Raw genomic sequence first — 18,238 nt, 5'->3', positions numbered from 1 at the left:
CCAGCTATAAAATTTGTGAAGGTGGAGATGTAAAAGCTATTATTTGTCTTTCCATTCTTTAAGTATAAGTTTATATATTTTATAAGTTTCTTTCCATAACTTAAGTATAAGTTTAACATTAATCTCAAGCAAAATGTGTAAAATTAGATTTACAAAGAATGCACCATCTTATAGAGGAATAGGCCACAATCATGCCATAGTCTAAACTCCAGACTACCCAGATCTTCCCCCACCAATCATCTCTAAAATTCTATAGTTATGTTTCAACAAAGCCTTATTTTAGGCAAAAACAATTAATTTCCAAACATAGAATCACAGGCTATCTCACACTGGATGGGACCTACAAGGATCAAGTCCAATTCCCTCATTGGACTACCTAGAACTTAAACCTAAGAGCATTGTCCAGACACACCAAGAGCTCTGACAGGCTTAGTGCCACAATCAGTTTCCTGGGGAGCCTGTTCCAGTGCCCAACCACCCTCAGGGTAAAGAGCCCTTTCCTAATGTCCAATCTGAATCTCCCCTGCTTCAGTCCATTTCCTTGTGTCCTATCACTGATCACCAGAGAGATCAAAACCTTCTCCTCCACTGCCCCCCTTGAGGCTGTGATGAGATCACCTCTCAGCCTTCTCTTCTCCAAGCTGAACAAGCCAAGTAACAACAGCTGCTCCTCCTAAAATGCCCTCAAGACCTTTGATCACCTTGTTCACCCTCCTCTGGAGTGCTGAAAAAGTCTGCTGCCCTTCTTACACTGAGGCACCCAAACTGCACACAGGACTCAAGGTGAGGCAGCACCAGCACAAAGCAGAGTGGGACAATCCCCCACCTCAATCAGCTGGAGATGCTGTGCCTGATGCATCCCAGGACATGGCTGGCCCTTGTGGCTGCCAGGGCATTGCTGACTCACATTCAACTTGACATCACCTCAAACCCCCAGATCTCTTTCTGCAGGACTTCTCTCCAGCCTCTTGTTCCCCAATACATGGATATAAGCAGGGTTACCCCATCTCAGGTGGAGAATCTGGCACTTGGTGTTGTTACATTTGCCACGGCAATATTTCAAACAATTATTCTCACAGTAATGAATATGATACTTTATTTTCAGTGTGAGAAGTAATGTATTTTCAGATTTCAAACACTAGATCCTGTTATGATTACATACTTTTCACTATCAAAAAATTTTGGTTTATTAAGCCTTTCTTTATCAAATGTGTTAATTCCTGGTACATTCCTGTCTCTTTTCCAGATCTATTCTTATTTATTGACATAATTTCCAAAGCCTAACCAAAACACTCCAGCAATACTTTTACAAACTGCGAATACTGACTATCAGAGAAATATAAAACCCAAGTGCTAGCATAGTGTTTCTCTGTGTCCTGTGCTCTCTAAAACAGAGTGTTTCACAAAACAGACCTGCTTCCTCTGACTAATAATCAGATCATTCTGCTCCTGAAGCCTCTTCTCCAATTCTTCTATCCTCTTCCTGTAAAAGATGTTATTTCTGTTCAGGTCTTCCCTTGCTGCTGTTTTGGTGCTCTCCACCTCTGACCGTAGCTAGAAAGCAATCAGGAGAAAAGTAACATCATATTAACACCATACAAAATATTTTAATGCTACAAAGTCTAAACAAGCAAGTGTCATGCTTAGATACTTTTAACATTTTTTTTCTCTGCAAAAACCTGATTTCTTCTGTGACTTCACTAGGACTTGTTTATATCATAGAACAATTGTCTGGATCACTTTTGAATTACCCAAGGAAGGCTACCTAAATCTCAATATAAAGAAAAGGACATACACACAAATTGCTGAGATTGCCTAAAAATAAGATTGCAGGAAAAATTGTGTAGATCTATAAAAATGTTTTAATTGTAAATAGTGTCCGACAATGATATTTTAAGGAGGTGATATGTGAATTTGTATAATAAATCTAGTATATTACCTCCAAATGTGGAAGAAAGGGAACATTATTTAGGTGCACCATCCCAAAAGTAATACTTACATTACTTCTCCCTTATTCTATTCTTGCACTGTATGTGGGTGTATCTTTAACTACATCCTTTTTGGGGACTGTTCCATGGTTCATCCCCAATGTTTTCTTGCCAGAGGAGGAGAAGCATTGGTCAGACCACTATGATCTGCTCAGTTCTTACATGGTCACGCAGATGAAAGAAAAATGAAAGGAAAAGAAGCAAGAGAAACAAAGCAGCAAAGAGATTAAAAAGAAATGCAGATGTAAAAAGAAATCTGAGGAATAAAGCTTTGTATAGTAAAATATATAAACTGATGCAAAATAAAATCCCATGGTGTTTTCTCCTGGAAAAGCTGAACAGATTCTGCATTAGAAAGCTACAACAGAAAAAGCAATAGAGAAGTGATAAGAAGGAGAAAAAAAAAGACTGAGACATATGCCATAGGTCCATGGTAGCAGCAGGTACAGGGTGGATGAAAGCTACATGCTGGCAAGTCAGATCTCAACTATACAGCTACATAACATAGAATATACTGTACAATACAGCGCTCACAGAAACAGCTGTAAGCTGTAAGCTTTTCTAAAGACAGATACAGTTTCAGTTTTCTGTCACATTCTGAAATGCTAAATTCATTTTCAACCCTGGCCTTAACAGAAACACCAAGATCCTACCATAAGAGAAACACAGAGATGATAAATACAGCTAAGAGGACATACTCTTATAAAATCTTGATATCTGGCAGATGTACTAGAGCATATCAAGAACTACTGAAAGGGAAAATTAAAAGAAAAAAAGTCTCCTTTAGGTGTAAGTGGTTTGCTGTGCCACTTACCAGGGACGTTTCTGTCTCATGATCATGACACTTGGCTTGCATACAAGACACCCACTTTTTTTCCTGCATAGAGGAAATCCATGTTAATTCTTGCAAACATTTAGTTTGATATATGCAGCTTTGTTTCTTGTTAATAGAACATGAGCATTTTGTTTGATATACGCAGCTTTATTTTTCTAAATAAAGCATAAATACCAAAAAGATGACAGATTTGATGAAATTTGAGTAACCCAGTATTTAATGCCTAGAACAGTTGATTTATGTATCTGAGTGTAGTTTTCTTACCAATCACTCTAGAAACTGTATTTTCTCTTTGATTTGTATATGCAGTCACTGTGAGTGAGAAATACACAAGCATTTTGATACATCTCTGTGTATTAACAAAAAGAGTAGTAAGTGTAGGGGGTTTTCACTCTAAAGAATGTAATTTTAAGCACTCATTAACAATGTATTTTGCATAATAATGACAAAACCCCAGAATTAACATATGAGTTTTAGAGTGAAGCCAATTTTCTTTGATGACATAAATAAAAAACATAAAGCAAAACTAAGTTTTGCACATCTTTGCACAGAAGTGATCAAACTTCTGTATAACACCAACAGTAAACAAAGGTCTTCATCCCAAAAACCATGAAAGAAAACAAAAGGCACAGGTTGGAAAATCCTGTCAGAAAGTTTCCTAATTTTCTTTTTCATTTTGGGAAATGGAATATTCCAATTTTTCTGTAAGTGGCCTCACGGATGGGTAAACATTAATGCTTTAATAGAGCCTTCTGGAATTGAATTGCCACCACCCTTGGCAAAGACAGGTATACTTAATCATAAAGAATAAGAGAATATCAATAAATAAGCATCAATTACTTAATTTTTAATAGATAAAGAAAATAAATCCTTGTTTGCATTATATGGATAGTATTAAATAGTATTAAATCTTTAAAACTAGCTATTTTTGGCATTAAAAAGAATGAAAATTTTACTTAGGGATGTCATATCCTACTTAGAGATGAAGAAAAATATAAAGAAAGAAAGTAATCTATCAAAAGCAATACATTAAATTACAGTGTTACCTGTTTTTCCAGAAGTTTAACCACATATGGATGATCCCGAAGATGATGAGGTTTCTCCTCTGTAAATTCATGGCTATCTTTCAGTGTTCCTAAATTGGATTTTTGTTGCATATTGGACTTTTGTAATTCTAACAGTTGCTAGTAGGAGGGAGGAGGAATACAAAATTTTCTTTAAACACAGTTATGCAGAGATTGCATCAGATATTTCTCCCATTTCATGTGAGGTCAGCATTTATCAAATTTCACGTCATGAATAATATCTACATCTAAAATAAATATGACTTGTAAAAGTACACAGCACCTAGCAGCTGCAAAATGTAAGCTGCTCTGGAAATACCATGCAGATTTGATTTCTGACCCAGCCATACTTTCATGATTGTCTTGCTAGTGAGCATTTCCAAAGTATGTGCTGAAAACAAATTAACTCTGTCAGGACTGTAATGCAGAGGTTAGTGTCCTCCACACCACTTATGAAAATATTAACATAAGGATACTTAACATGCAGCAACCACAACAATATCTACTGAACTATAAACGGGCATTCAAAGGCTGAGGAGTACAGAAAAAAACTGACATAAGTGATGAAGGGATCCTTCATTCATACAAAGCAATACTTTAAATAAAAAGACCTGCAACCTGAAATTATTTTATTAAAATACCTGTATACAAAGATACAACTATAGCTACCATTCAATCATTGTTTTTAAGAGTTCTGTAGGAAGAGCTTTACAATGACTATATCACATTTCAAATATGTGAAATTGACTGCCATCTGTTGTAAGGGATTCATGCTTTAAAATGTTTGAAAACTCAAATTGCTTACATTTTCTAAGGTTGAATTTCTTGAATGTAAGTCCTTAAGCTCTTTCGTAAACATATCTTTCACTTTTTCTATTTGATCAGCAAATTTCTCTCTTTCCTCGTCTTTCCATCTATGAAATGATTGTAGAAACTCTTCTTCTTTTGATTTTTGCTGCTCGCATTCCTGAAATTAAAAAAAAAAAAATATTGGTGATTTTTCCTCACAGTTAATACAAATTCAAGCTCCCAAACTACATATGGAATGCAGTCCCCTTCAACATTTGGGAAATATTGTGACATCAAGAAACATAACACCAGATTTTTTAAAGAATTCTAGGGTAGCAAATTATGCATTTTGCTAAACAAGATAAACAAGTATGCTTCAAAACAGTTCAGGCAGTTTATTATTTTTCACTGAAAAACACACAAATGACCTTACTTGGTCATATCAAAGATTCACTTACTTCAGTATCCTGTTCTCACAAAGGCTTTAAATGTGTAAGTAAGAAAGGCTAATATTGGGGCAAACAAACATGTATGTTCTCCTTTAGTCTCTAAGTTGCCAGCTGTTTTCAGATCAGAGGACTTCTGGAGCCTGATACAGTCCTGTGAACTTCATTAACTGCATAAACTTCAATACATTTCTCCTCACACACTTTGCAGTCATCTCCTGTGGCTGCATAAGCTTTAGCAACTGCAACACCTTTTGCCAATGAGCTCCGCAAGCTGCATAAAGAGCCAAGCACTTTTCTTGTTTTAGTTGTTTGAATCTGGCTCCTGCTAGGTACATTTGATGGATTCTGAGCCCTGAACTGGAGAACAGAGAGAATCACTATTCACTCTGTGAAACTCATGACTTCATAGGTATCATTATCTCACCCTCCATCTTCATCAAGTGTTTGTTTCTTTTTCAGAGTGACAACTCTCAGCATGCTCTGTCATTTTAAATACTGACTGATCATCTTTGTAGCCCATCTCCGTAACTTTTATAGCTCTATCCTCTCCTTTTTGAGATGAAGGGACTAGACTCATACAACACATTAAGACTGTGGCTTGCACAGAGATTTTTCAGAATAATTGGTAGTATTTGATTTTCTTTGCTAGCTGCCACTAACATTTCCCCAGGGTTATGTATCACAAGCTTAAGATCTTGCCCTTCAGTAACAGCACTCAGCTCAGAACCCATTGTTTCATAAATGAAATTAGAACTATTTTATCCCTATATGCCTTTACCCCACTTCATCCATTAGATTACTTCAACCATTCCATTGCACAGTGAGGAATTTTTATATAGTTCTCAAATTGTTTAAAGTCCTGCATTTCACTGCCCAGGACATATGTATCTTTTAGGAAACACCAACATTTTTCCATCACAGCATTCACTCTGAATTTGTTCTCTGTAATATGCAATCATTGTACAACTAGGAAGAATGAGATCATCTGTGTCCTTCAGTCAAGGATAAGATCTTTTGCTCTTTCAACCAAAGATAGCAACATTGTGCCACCTGAATTGACAGTGGATGTCAGTCATGGCAGATAAACTGTAACCAGTCACACCACACATTTCTATCTTCCCTGACATCCCAGAAAAACAGAGAAGTTTTGAAAGTTTCTTGTTGTGTAACACTGCAGACTGTAGCTTCAGGACATTTCAGGTAGTCCCCTTGCAGTTAGGAGTCCCAGTTAAGACAAGTGACTTCAAAAGACGCCCCTAAGGCACCAAAAAATCTACATTGTTCTGAATGAATGTGTTATGAATACTCAAAGTTCCACCTCATAAGCAAAACAATGCTTTGGGGGCAGGAGAAATATAGATGCACGTCTCAAAAGCTAGGCACAGAATGAATGAGTAGAATACCTTCCACACGTCCACACAGGGCCAAGACCCATTATTCTGACAGTGCCTGCACTCCTAAGTGAAACTCTAGCAGCTTTTGATTTAGTCATTCAGGACTTTTGAAAATGGAAGCTGAATACTTCCAAGACAGGGGGAACAAAAGGACTGAAGAAAGAGAAGTCTGAAGCTGAGTTAATGCAAAACAACGCTGCATGTTTGACAGATCAGGGTTTCCTCTGAAAACAAGGAAAAAATAATTATCCATCACAGACTATCAGGTTGGAAGGATCAGATTGGATTATCCTCCAGGATAATCTGGTCCAGCCTTTCTTGACAACAGCACAAACTAGACAAGGTGGCCCAGGACCCTGGCCAGCTGAATCTTGAAAGTGTTCAACTTTGGGAAATCCAGTACTTCTGTGGCTTGAGTGAACACAGTTCTAAGTGCTAATTCTTTTGAGACATTCACATTACTTACTAAGTATTACCTTAGACAACCTGGCCAAATTAGCCTGTTGTTCAAACTCTAACTGGGACTTGGTGAGCTGCAACTGCTCCTTCAGTTTTTCAATCTCATCCTGCAATTTTTCTATATTTCCTTTCTTCTTCTGTTCTGTTTGAAAGAAACACAGATTTTAAGAAGATTTGTTGTAATTTCTGGAACTGTAAAACTTACTGTAAATACATTTCTAGTGTTTCAGTAACATATTCACAGAGTGTGACTTTCTTAGACCATTTCCCTTCCCACTACCATGATTCTCCATAGGTGCTTTTAAATACATATATTCTCTGGACTGCTAACATACCCTCAAATACTTGTACCAATTACATGTGAAATAGTTTATGAAATATTTACATGAAAAAGCATTCTATAACCTAATTTGATAGGAATCTAAATTCCTAGGCTCATAAAAAGGATGTACAAAGGACAAAGTGAACCTCAGTTTTTCAATCTCTTAGATTAAGTTTATTCTAAATAACTTTTGTAAGGAGTACAGTTGGAATACAACAAATTATTTACTTGGAAAGAATTGGGGGAATATCAAACAAAATACGTTAAAATGCACAAAAATCACAGCAATCTTCAACTGTGAACCATTTCATCAATTTACCAATTATTTACTTGCCCATCATCTGGGAATCTGAATATTATTTCAGAAATAACTGAATGGGATATTTTTCCCAGAGAGCCATTTCAGGCTTTTATAGAACAATTATTTCAACTGTTTCTGCAGCATCTTACACTATCATTTTTATCAAGTGTAAGGTGCACAAGAGCTTCTTTCTTTTTAAAATATATTCACACTTCCTCAGCTGCTTAATCAGACCCCTCTCACTCTTGCTGCGGTTTCATTTGCCTGACAAGCTACACTTCAGACCTCATTAGATTCTTCCCACTTTTTCTCCTCCCAAATGTTCCTTTTTTCCTAACTTGTTCTTATTCTAACCACTGTTACTTGTCAATACTTGTTTGTCCTTAACAATAAATCATAAGCATGCAGCCTACCAGGAAGGAGAGAAATTAGATATGAATGAAAGAAACTTTGACATCATTGTTTTTCAAACTGAACATCTTTTAGTGAAGAGAGAAAAAAAGTATTCAAGTTAGTGGTAAAGCAACCTTGAGTATCATGGATAGATGAAGGTAGACTGTTCTGAACAGTTTCTCTTTCTCACTACATTTTACAGTCACTTTAGTTCAGGAGACCCTGATCCTATTCAAACTGATTTCAGGTGGGGTGGACTATTTATGTATTTATAATTATGTATTTACAAAATTTATTTTCCTTAGTGCTGCTTATTCATTTTACCCACGCCTTCATAACACACATGCCTGAAGAGGAACTGTGCTCTGAAATGTACTGCTGGCTAAAGTATTCAACACAAATGCTAGTTTGAAAAGATGCTGCAGATATGGCACACAGGTTTTCGTTAACTATTTTCCAGAGACTGAAACATATGTTGCCCAATACATTGTATCAGTCAGTGGCACTTGCATTCACACAAATCTGGGATCTGCCACTCAAAAATTAAAAGTAAAAATTTTACTTCCAAGTTACACAAAATCATGGACTGCACATCCTCACTGTATTTATACTTTTCTAAACTACTTCTCTCAATTTTTTTGATAACATTAAATACATACCGATCTCAGACTCTCCTGGGTGACGTCTTTGAATGTGACTTTGTAAAAAGGAATAGGTCATAAAAGCCTTTTCACAAAATGGACACTACAAAAAAAAAAACAGTTAAAAAAACATTAGTAACATCTTTTTGGTAAATACAGTGGTTAAGGTTTTGAACAGGTTATTACATTTTGTTCAAATGTAAAAAGAAGGTAACTTCAACAAATTCCATCTCACAAGAATAAGAACAAAAATTCTCATGGTACCCAATTTCTGTAAAGTCATTAGTATATTAATGTTATTTAACATTTCACAGTGATGGTGATGAGCAAAAATCTGATTGTGCTAGGCACTGTACCAACTGAACAGAACAGACTCTGGCCAAGCAAGTTTAAATTCAGATATAAACCACAGACAATGATTCGTATTTGTAGGTAGAGAACTATAAAGAAAAGGCATGACAACCCTCTTCAGCACAACACACAGGCTCCAGCCAGCCAGTAGCTCAGGTGCTCTTAAGATTCATGCAACACCACAAAGTAGAGCACCACACAGCTGGAGAAAGCCAACAATGATGGGTTTCAGTATATGAGTTGTAAGATGGCAATACTCAAAGGACATGTAAAATACTCAGATATTTCAACCAAGGTAAAGCAGCAGTACACAATTTTGTAAGAAAAGGTATGTAGCTACATTAGTATGCCACCTAGAATCCTTCTGAAGCACGAAGTTCTTTCAATTACTGTTTCTATAATTAACCTACTAGTTTTGAATATAAATTTGAAGTCAAATTTGGATCCCACCGTTTTTGAAATATTCTTTTTGTTCATCTTCAAAATACATTCTACTAATGTTCAGAATATATTTAAAATAGGTGGGTTGTACAAGGACAGAAGCTGCATCTACAAACACTGTAACATATGCATGAGGGCTCCTCATCACTTGAGGGTCATTCATTACCTCTATCTCATACTTTTTTAAAAATAAATACATTTTAACAAAACACAGACACTCAAAAAAGTCATCTTACTTGTCAGTGTGATATGACAGTAAGAAACCAGCTTAATAGGTTCAAGATCTTGTCACCATAATCAATGCCAGAAGGAGGATCTGGGGAGCTACAGGCCTGTCAGCCTAACCTTGGTGCCTGGCAATGTTCTGGAACAGATCATCTTCAGTGTGATCACATACAGGACAACCAAACAATCAGAACCAGCCAGAATGGGTTTAGGAAAGACAGGTCCTGCCTGACTAACCTGATCCTTTTATTACCAGGTGACCTGCCTAGTGGGTGAGGGAAAGGCTGTGAATATTGCCTATTGGACTTCAGCAAAGCCTTCAGCACCATCTACCACAGCATTCTCCTGGAAAAGCTGGCAGCTCATGGCTTGGACAGGTGCACTCTTCTCTGGGTTAAGAACTGGATGGATGGCCAGGCCCAGAGATTGCGGTCCAGTTTAATATGTTTATTGATCATTCAGTGTACCTTAAATAAATTTGCAGACAACACCAATTGAACAGGAATCTGTTGATCTGCTGGAGGGTAGGAATGCTCCGCAGAAGGGTCTGGAGAGCATGGATTGATGGACAGAGGCCAACTCCATAAGGTACAACAAGACCAAGCACCAGGTCTTCCACTTCAGCCATAAAACCCCCTGCAGCATTACAGGCTTAGGGCAGTGTCTCTAAAGCTGCTCAGTGGAAAAGGACCACAGGGATTTGGTCAACAGCTGCTGAACATGAGCCAGTGTGTGCCCAGGTGGCCAGGAAGGCCAGTGTCACGCTGGCTGTATCAGCAATAGTGTGGCCAGCAGGACCAGAGCACTGATTGTCCCTCTACAGCAAGCCTTGGCAAGGCCATACCTCAAATCCTCAAGTCCGGTTCTGGGCCCCTCACTACAAGAAGGACATTAAGCTGCCGGAGCCGATCCAGAGAAGGGCAATGGAATTGGGGAAGGGTCTGGAGTGTAAGACCTACCAGGAACAGCTGAGGGGGCTGGAGGTGTTCAGCCTGCAGAGAAGGAGGCTGAGATCTTACCACTCTTTACAACAAAGGGTGTAATTACACAGGGTTCAGCCTCTTTTCCCCAGAAACAAGTGACAGGACAAGAGGACTTAGCCTCAAGCTGTGACAGGGAAGGTTCAGGCTGGACATCAGAAGGAATTTCCTCATTAAAAGGGTGGTTAGACATTGGCATGGACTGCCAAGGGAGGTGGTGAAGTCACCACCCTGGAGATGTTCAAGAAATAAATGAACACTGCACTTAGTGCCATGGTCTAGTTGACAAGATGCTGATCAGCCAAAGGTTGGACTTGATGATCTCAGAGGTCTTTTCCAAGCTAAATGATGCTGTGATTATGTGAGATTCTCAAATTTCACATTATATTTAAAATGCTGCCACTGGTAGTCAGGTATCCTATAAAATACACTTTTCAGCAAACACTAAGGCCATGAATAATTAAGACAAATTTTGTTCAGCAAATGCAAGACCTACTACAAAACCAAAATAAAGTGATATAATATGGCAGCAAAGCATTACTGCCAACCAAGAGGGAGCTTACAGTGTAACAGATTGCACATGATTTACAGAACTAAATTGGCTGTGAAATAATGTTATCCATTCAAGCACAAACTTCATGTCAGTTTGACTAGCTGGTAGTGAAAGAAAGCTCTTACTGCAGGAGACAGGATTAACATAGGGAACATTTAAGTTTTGAATTATGCAACACTTTTCTTGCAACTACTTTTCAGTGTTAACTACAATATGCACTTTATGCCCACATTGTACATGAGAATGCAAGATTTCTGAACAAAGTATTAAAAAAGTGAAAAATATTAGTTAAAATTAAATTTTTATTGCTCACATGAAGGTACTGACCAACAAGACTTAAATTTATTACTTGTAGGTATCAGTACCATTTAATAATAGCATTTCATGGTAAAACTTCTATTGATCTTGGATGAAAGGCATTACATCTGAATTCCAAAACATTTACATTAGATGTAAAGTGCACTTCCGCTAAAAAAAGGCTTATTTGTAAACAAGTAACAGGCATATTTGCAAAACATCCAAGACTTTGAGGGGATGGAATCTGAACTACCCTCTCAGGAACACCAGAAAAGCCCCTATATCTGGCAAGGAAGATCATGGCAGAGATAAATATCACAGAGCTGTTGTTTACTGATCACACTACTACCCTGCATTTACAAACACTGGGAAGAGTTTTAATTATTTTGGCATTCAAACTCAGAATCCTGAAAACACTGTAGAACTTCAGGTATTGTTCAACATCATTCCCTGAACTTATTTTTCTCATGTGAACTTAAATAACTTCTAGAGAAAAGAAATAGAATAATGAAAGAGGAGAGGGGAGATCATAAGTTTACTTTGTATGAATCAAATTATAAATGGGAAATAGATTTCCATCTCTGTTTTACTGCAAATGCCATTGAACAGATTAGCAATGAGACAAGTTCACTACCATGTTTTTCAGCTTCCTCAGAGACAGGTGCACACTACAAATATTTCCAGAAAACTTTATAACATTTGGCAATCACAGTATGAGAACTATTTAGGTTTATACATAAAATGGCACATTTATTTTTGCAACACACGACACACTACTTTGTGAGCTGCATAAAGGTGTTTTTTTTAAGTAATACCATATCAGCAGCTTGTCCTTGAGACTAACACTTGAATGCATGAACCTTGCTTCATGTATAGTTCTACTCTTGGGGCATAAGGTACCTTTTCCCTTACAGAAACACTTGAGCCAACTTAGCTGATGTCTTAAATATTGAACTTTAAACATACAGAGCTAGCCTGAAATCATGTCAAGTCTGTGCCCAGTGTACCCTTTAGACTTCAGATTACATTTGAAGCTGAAATTTGCATTCCCAAAACCTGAAAACGCTGATGCTGAAAAATACTTAGACCAAACTACCACACCATTGTAGTGAGACAAAAAACCCCTCCCAGTTTAAACAGAGTGCCATGACACTGTCAGTCAGAACAGCTGTGTATTAAGGTTCTTAAGGGAGACCCCTTAGGAACAGATTGTTGTGGAATCAGAGCTGAGCTAACTCACTGAAGCTCTTTACCATCTTGCCTGAGTCACCTCTCAGTCACACACACAAGCAGAAACTTTGTGCCTGGAGAACATCAGGGCAGGACAGTGCATTGCTGCTCAGCATCAGCTCCAGCGCATTTGCCCTGTGTATTTTCTGACCACGAAGTTGGCAGACAAAGAAAGACAGCAACACAACAAAGTAGCAACATGTTTATCATAAGTTTTGTATGTGTGTGTATCTGACATTTCAGATGCATCTAAAGCAAATCCAAGAGTAAAGAGCATCTGTTAGTAAAAAAAAGAGGATTTGTTAAAGATGATGTAGCATTCTCCAAAGAGTCTCTGAAACACAGATGGAAAACAAGTGCCAGCAATGCACTTCCTTTTGCAAGGTCACTGGTCCTTGCAGTTCCAGCCTTTCACCCAGCAAGCAACTGCACGCCAGCAGAGTGGGGCTGCTCTGCTGCCCATCCCAGCAGGCTCAGAGCTGACAAGGTATGGGCGACTGGGCCACCAGGCCCTCTCCTCTCACCTGGTGGTAGTTGGCTCGTGCCTCCAGCATCATCTGCTGGGTGCTGATCATCTTCTTTCTCCGCCGGCATTCCTCCTTAAGCCCCTGGATATCCTGCGAGCGCTGGGCCACCTCCTTGGCCAGCTGGTCACGGTGGGCCTGTGTCTCTCTCAGGGCCTCCTCCAGGCTGCCGAGCTGGGCGCTGAGGTACTCCTGGGAGTGCAGCAGGTACTCGGTAGAGAGCTGTGCCAGACGCAGCAGCTTCAGCAGCAGCGGGTCTGCGGGGCCCTGGCAGTGCGGGCAGCACTCCCGCTCGGCGTTGCAGAAGGTGACATGCTCCAGGAGCGCCTGCAGCACGGCCACGTCCCCCTCCCGCGCCACCCGCTCCACGTCCACGGTGCTCAGGCGCCGCCAGTCCGGGTTCTCGTGCCGCACGCGGAACTGGAACGCGGGAAACGCCGCCGGCCCCGCGCCGGGCCCGGTTGCAGGCGGGTGATAGGTGCGCTGGGAGAAGGGCTGCGGGAGAGAGACACGGCTCAGCCCCGGCCGGCGCTCCCCGCCCCGCCCGCCCGCCAGTCCCGGCGCTCACCATGCCCGGGCTCCGTCCCTGCGGCTCCGCTCCGCGCCGGCGTCCTCCGCGTCGCTATAGCAGCCCCGGCCTGCGCGACGGGAGGCGGCAGTGACGCCGGGCTGTGCCGCCTCCCGCCCGCCCCGACGCTCCCCGCCCCACGGCCCTTCCTTCGGCTCCGTGCTCGGCACAAATCCCGTCCTTCTCCCTCCCAGCATCCTCCTCCCGCGACGCCTCCGCAGCCTCCTGGCAGCGCCGCGCTAGGGAGCTCTGTCCCGCGGGTCCCGGTGCTCCCGCTGCCCCGCACGCAGCGCATCCTTTACCATCTTCACACGCTACTCGCATCAACAAACGTGTCCTCGGCTCCGCTCTTATGTTTTTGCATCCTTGACACAGCTACACAGCACACGCTTTCTCGCTCCACATTCCTTTCACTTCTTGGAAGTCTGTACATGCCACCCTGCTCGCACGTTCACTGCACCGACGTGCCTCCCTATCCTGTGCCGCCTCCAAGCTTCTCCTGACTCCAGCCCTTCGCAGTCCTCTACTCCTGTGCTGTCCTGTGCCCTTCTCCAGCCACGGCTACTCAACTGTCTCCCAGATGTGACAACATCTGTCACCTCCCCACCATCAGCATTCATACATATGTCGTTTCTCTGTACATCTTCATGCTGCTGCACCCTCATGTGCCTCAGCTGGTAGCTCCATGCAATCTCTCCAGTGCAACTCCGTACCCCTCCCAATGCCCACACACCTGTCGGCTGCTTGCAAACACCTTCCTCACCTTAACACAGTCACAATTGGCAGGCCGCTTCCACGTGCTCTCGTCACTCATCAAATCAACACACCTCTGCCTGGTATCAGCACACACCAGACTCACTCCTGCAACCACACAACCCCATAACCTCACCACATCTGTCATTCCTGTCTCATTTTACTGAGCCCAAACACTTCAGCCCCGTGAAGCACCTCATGCCTCGCATAGATCACCTACTTTATCATCCAGGCACAAATACTTTTCTTCAACACAACCAACTTCTGCCTATATCCTCTCCCCACCTCAACCCCCAGTGCTCCCCAGTTTGGTGTTTCCCTTGCTCCTTCTCAGTTGCTTCAACACTATTTCTAAGCAGCAGCATCCTTCTCCTCCATCATACAAAATTAATCTATTCCACTCTTCTCCAAAAACCTGCTCTTCCTGTTACCATTTCTTAATATTTCAGTCTCCTAGCTACATCTGCCTTACTGCCATGTTCCACATTTATACCTCCCTAACTTTTCAGTCCCTTCCATACATATTTTAGTTTCTCATCCTCTTGGTCATTCCTAGATACATATCTCTCCAAGAACAACCACACAATATATATCTTATCATACACTCAATTCCATAGATTCCTCTACATGATGCATTATAGACTCACAGAGATGTTCTCAAGGGACCTCTGGTGATCATCGTCCAGTCCAAATTTCTGCCGCACACTAGTTCACATCACCTGTGGCATTTAAGATGAACAGACAATCCATGACCTCCCTGTACAACCTGTTGCATGTCTGTGCTCTCCTCCTGATGAAAACATTTTTCTTAATGTCTTGCTGAGTATCTGCTTTTACCAAGATTAAAAATTGGTTTGAATATTTTTTACCCCAATTGTTCAAGTAATTGTAGGCCACTATTAGAGGGCCCCTTTTCCTTCTCTTCACCACACTAAATAAGCCCAGCTCCTTCACCTTCTTCTCATAGACCATGTAGATCCTAATCATGTTAGGCCTCCTCTGTCCTCTTTCAGCTCCTCCACATCATTCATACTCCCTCTTAGTATTTCCCTCCATTTGCCTCCTAGGAACTTGTAATGAACCTCACCTCTCATCACATCACCCTCTCCAATATAAACAGTAACATGTCTACCAGTAATCACAATATAGAACTACTTCCACAAAAATACCAGTAATGTTGCTACATGCACCAACACAAATACCCTCACAAATTACAAGCTCTTAGTTTTATGTAGATTTCTATGTAGGTTGCTTTTTGGACCTTGAACCTTAAGCCTACTGGTCACACTTACACCCAAGATTCAATTCCATTTAGATTCTTCCATCACTTACCAGGCCACTTCTTTTTAATTTAGAAAAGGTACTGTGTGCTGTTTGCAACATTGCAGTCTTCTGCAAGAATGACATTTTTGCCACCTCCTTTTCCACGAACAGAGTCGCCAGCAAATCTTCAAAGAAATCTATTTAACTTTTTTTGATGTATATCACATATAACTCTGCCATATTACACATAATGAAATCTAACTCTCAAAGATCTAAGCCCAATATGTGCTTCATGTATTTGACATAAGAGAAATTTCTTTACATAAAAACCATGTGAATTTGAAAGCTACCACTTTGTGTGTCAAGCAGAAGAAGCCTGAAAAAGCACACATTAAATATGGGCCTTTCATTGACAGATGCATGGGCTTAATTAGAAAAAAATAACCAAACACTATTTAAAGCCAGCAAAGGAAACCACACCTGAGGACAGCTTATTCTCCTCAACCAATGTTTCTAGTCAGGAATATCCATACAGATTTGGAGCATGCTGCTCCAACTAAACCTGCTTTAACTGAATGTGACCATACAGTGGTACATCATCTATCCATCATATAATGGTCTTTGTTGGAATGCACCTTAAAGACCATCTAGTTCCAACCAGCTGCCATGGGCAAGGTCACCTTCTAGTAGACCACGTCACTCGGAGCCCCATCTAACCCGGCCCTGAACACTGCCAGGGATGGGAGGGGCACCACGAACTTAAAAAGGAGTCACAAGCCGCCCAGGCATCTCGATGGAGACAGAAGTACGGACGGACGGACGGAGGCAGTACTTTGTGATCTTTTTCCCCTTTTCTTTCTGCCGGATTTACTCTATTCTGGGAGCTGTGCCCATGAGGAATTTAGGGTCATCACCCACCCCCGAGGCCTCCTCCGTCAAGGCTGGCACCGCTTGCTCCCCCGGCCATCCTTCCTCTCCGCGACGGGCGGCACTGGGGGAAAGCGGCGCTTCCCCGCGGCGGTGTCCGCGGGCCAGGCCCAAACCCGGCGCTTCGGGAGGCGGCCGAGCACGGCCGGGCCTGCGGGAGGCCCCGAGCCGGGCTCCATCTGCCTGCCAAAACCTCCGGCTCCGCTCCGGAGCGCGGCCGCCTCGCCGCTCCTTCCCGCCTGCCCAAGGGGAGAGGCCCCTCCGGACTCTGCCTGCCGCCACCCTCCTGCGCCCGGGGTGGGGGCAGAAAGGGACACCCCTGCGCTCACCTCCGGCTGCAGCTCCGCGGGTCTCGGCGGGCGCCGCAGGGCGCGGAGGGGCGGCGGGGCTGCGGCCGCTCCCGCCCCGGCCGTTACCGGCGGTGCCCCCCGGCCTCCGCCGGGCCCGTCCCGCGCCGGCCCCGCTGCCCCGAGGCCGCCCGCGGGTGGCGGCTGCGGAGGGGTCGGCGGCCGAGGCGGGCGTGGGCTCCCCCGCTGCTCGCCGACTCTCGCTCCTTGAGAACCTGCCGGGCAGATGTTGATGCCCAGGCGGGATGTCCTTTGTCTTGATCCGGTCCCGAGCTTCTCCGACCGAGAAGCAGCCTTTTCTCTCCCTTTTTGTAAAATGCAAAGGAAGTTACAACAAGCTTTGGAAAGGCTACCTTTGGAAATTCAAGGCACGTTTTGCCACGCAGTCGCCGAACACGACACGTTTAAACCTGTGGAGCAGCGAACTTCTTGGCGCGATGGGGAGTCCCCGCCGGCGCGGTGCGGCAGGGCAGCGGTGGGGCGGGGGCAGGAGCCCGCCTGCCCGCCGAGATGGATGTGGGGTTTGGGGCTTGCAGGAGCCCGCCTGCCCACCGAGATGGAGCGGGGTCTCTGGATGTGCAGCATCCTGCCTGCTCACTGAGCTGAAAAGGGATTTGTGGGACTGCAGAGACTCGCCTGCCTGCCGAGCTGGAGGGAAGCCCGAGGGACCGAGAGCGTAGTGATAATCTCCAACGGGAGGAGGTGAGGAGTTTTCTGACGTTTACAGGAAAACACCATGTTCCAGTACCAGGATAAGGCTGGGAGTATGCTTTCCTGCAGATATCTTAAACGAAGTAATGTCAGGTGAAGTTGTTATTTTCAATGAAAATATGTATTGTATCATGCAGATAGAATAATTCCAACAGCTACAGATTACCTCAAACCCTTCTGATTTGATTCCTCTTCTCTGTAAGGGTTTTGAATTGTGTTTTTCCATTATAAATGCTGTGGAGCCTTTGTGGCCACAAGGAAAATTTCAAACAGTTTGTATTTAATATAACTTATGCTGGCAAATTCAGTGATGGAAGTAATCATTAGACATTTACAACACCTAATCTTTATTTAGGAATTCCATTTGGCATGGGATACACCACTGTGTTTTCCAAAGTACAGACTTACTGAGACACCAATTTACTTTTCTGAA

At 42.3% G+C, this 18,238-nt stretch overlaps 1 protein-coding gene across 6 annotated transcripts in view; it reads right to left on the bottom strand.

The window, feature by feature from the left end:
- Positions 1-17,745, bottom strand: part of DZIP1 (DAZ interacting zinc finger protein 1) — a 41,422-nt gene extending 23,677 nt beyond the window's left edge. For 2 of the 6 annotated variants that reach the window (XR_010440225.1, XM_064712670.1), the window contains exons 1-9: positions 15,205-15,393; positions 13,805-13,874; positions 13,237-13,731; positions 8,654-8,738; positions 6,996-7,120; positions 4,693-4,854; positions 3,870-4,007; positions 2,803-2,865; positions 1,414-1,554 (exon numbers count right to left, since the gene is read on the bottom strand). Coding sequence is in view for 5 of the 6 variants with exons in the window: in XM_064712670.1 (XP_064568740.1) it covers positions 1,414-1,554; positions 2,803-2,865; positions 3,870-4,007; positions 4,693-4,854; positions 6,996-7,120; positions 8,654-8,738; positions 13,237-13,731; positions 13,805-13,807 (1,212 nt within the window). In the remaining variant the exon portion in view is untranslated. Of the gene's footprint in view, positions 1-1,413; positions 1,555-2,802; positions 2,866-3,869; positions 4,008-4,692; positions 4,855-6,995; positions 7,121-8,653; positions 8,739-13,236; positions 13,732-13,804; positions 13,875-15,204; positions 15,395-17,076; positions 17,198-17,447 lie in introns of those variants that run through there. The other 4 variants (XM_064712638.1, XM_064712629.1, XM_064712647.1 and 1 more) reach the window with 4 other exon arrangements.
- Between the last annotated feature and the right edge of the window lie 493 nt (positions 17,746-18,238).

The sequence above is a fragment of the Zonotrichia leucophrys genome, chromosome 1, assembly GCF_028769735.1.
Source record: "Zonotrichia leucophrys gambelii isolate GWCS_2022_RI chromosome 1, RI_Zleu_2.0, whole genome shotgun sequence".
Lineage (NCBI taxonomy): Eukaryota > Metazoa > Chordata > Aves > Passeriformes > Passerellidae > Zonotrichia > Zonotrichia leucophrys.
This window is presented reverse-complemented; position numbering and strand designations above follow the sequence as displayed.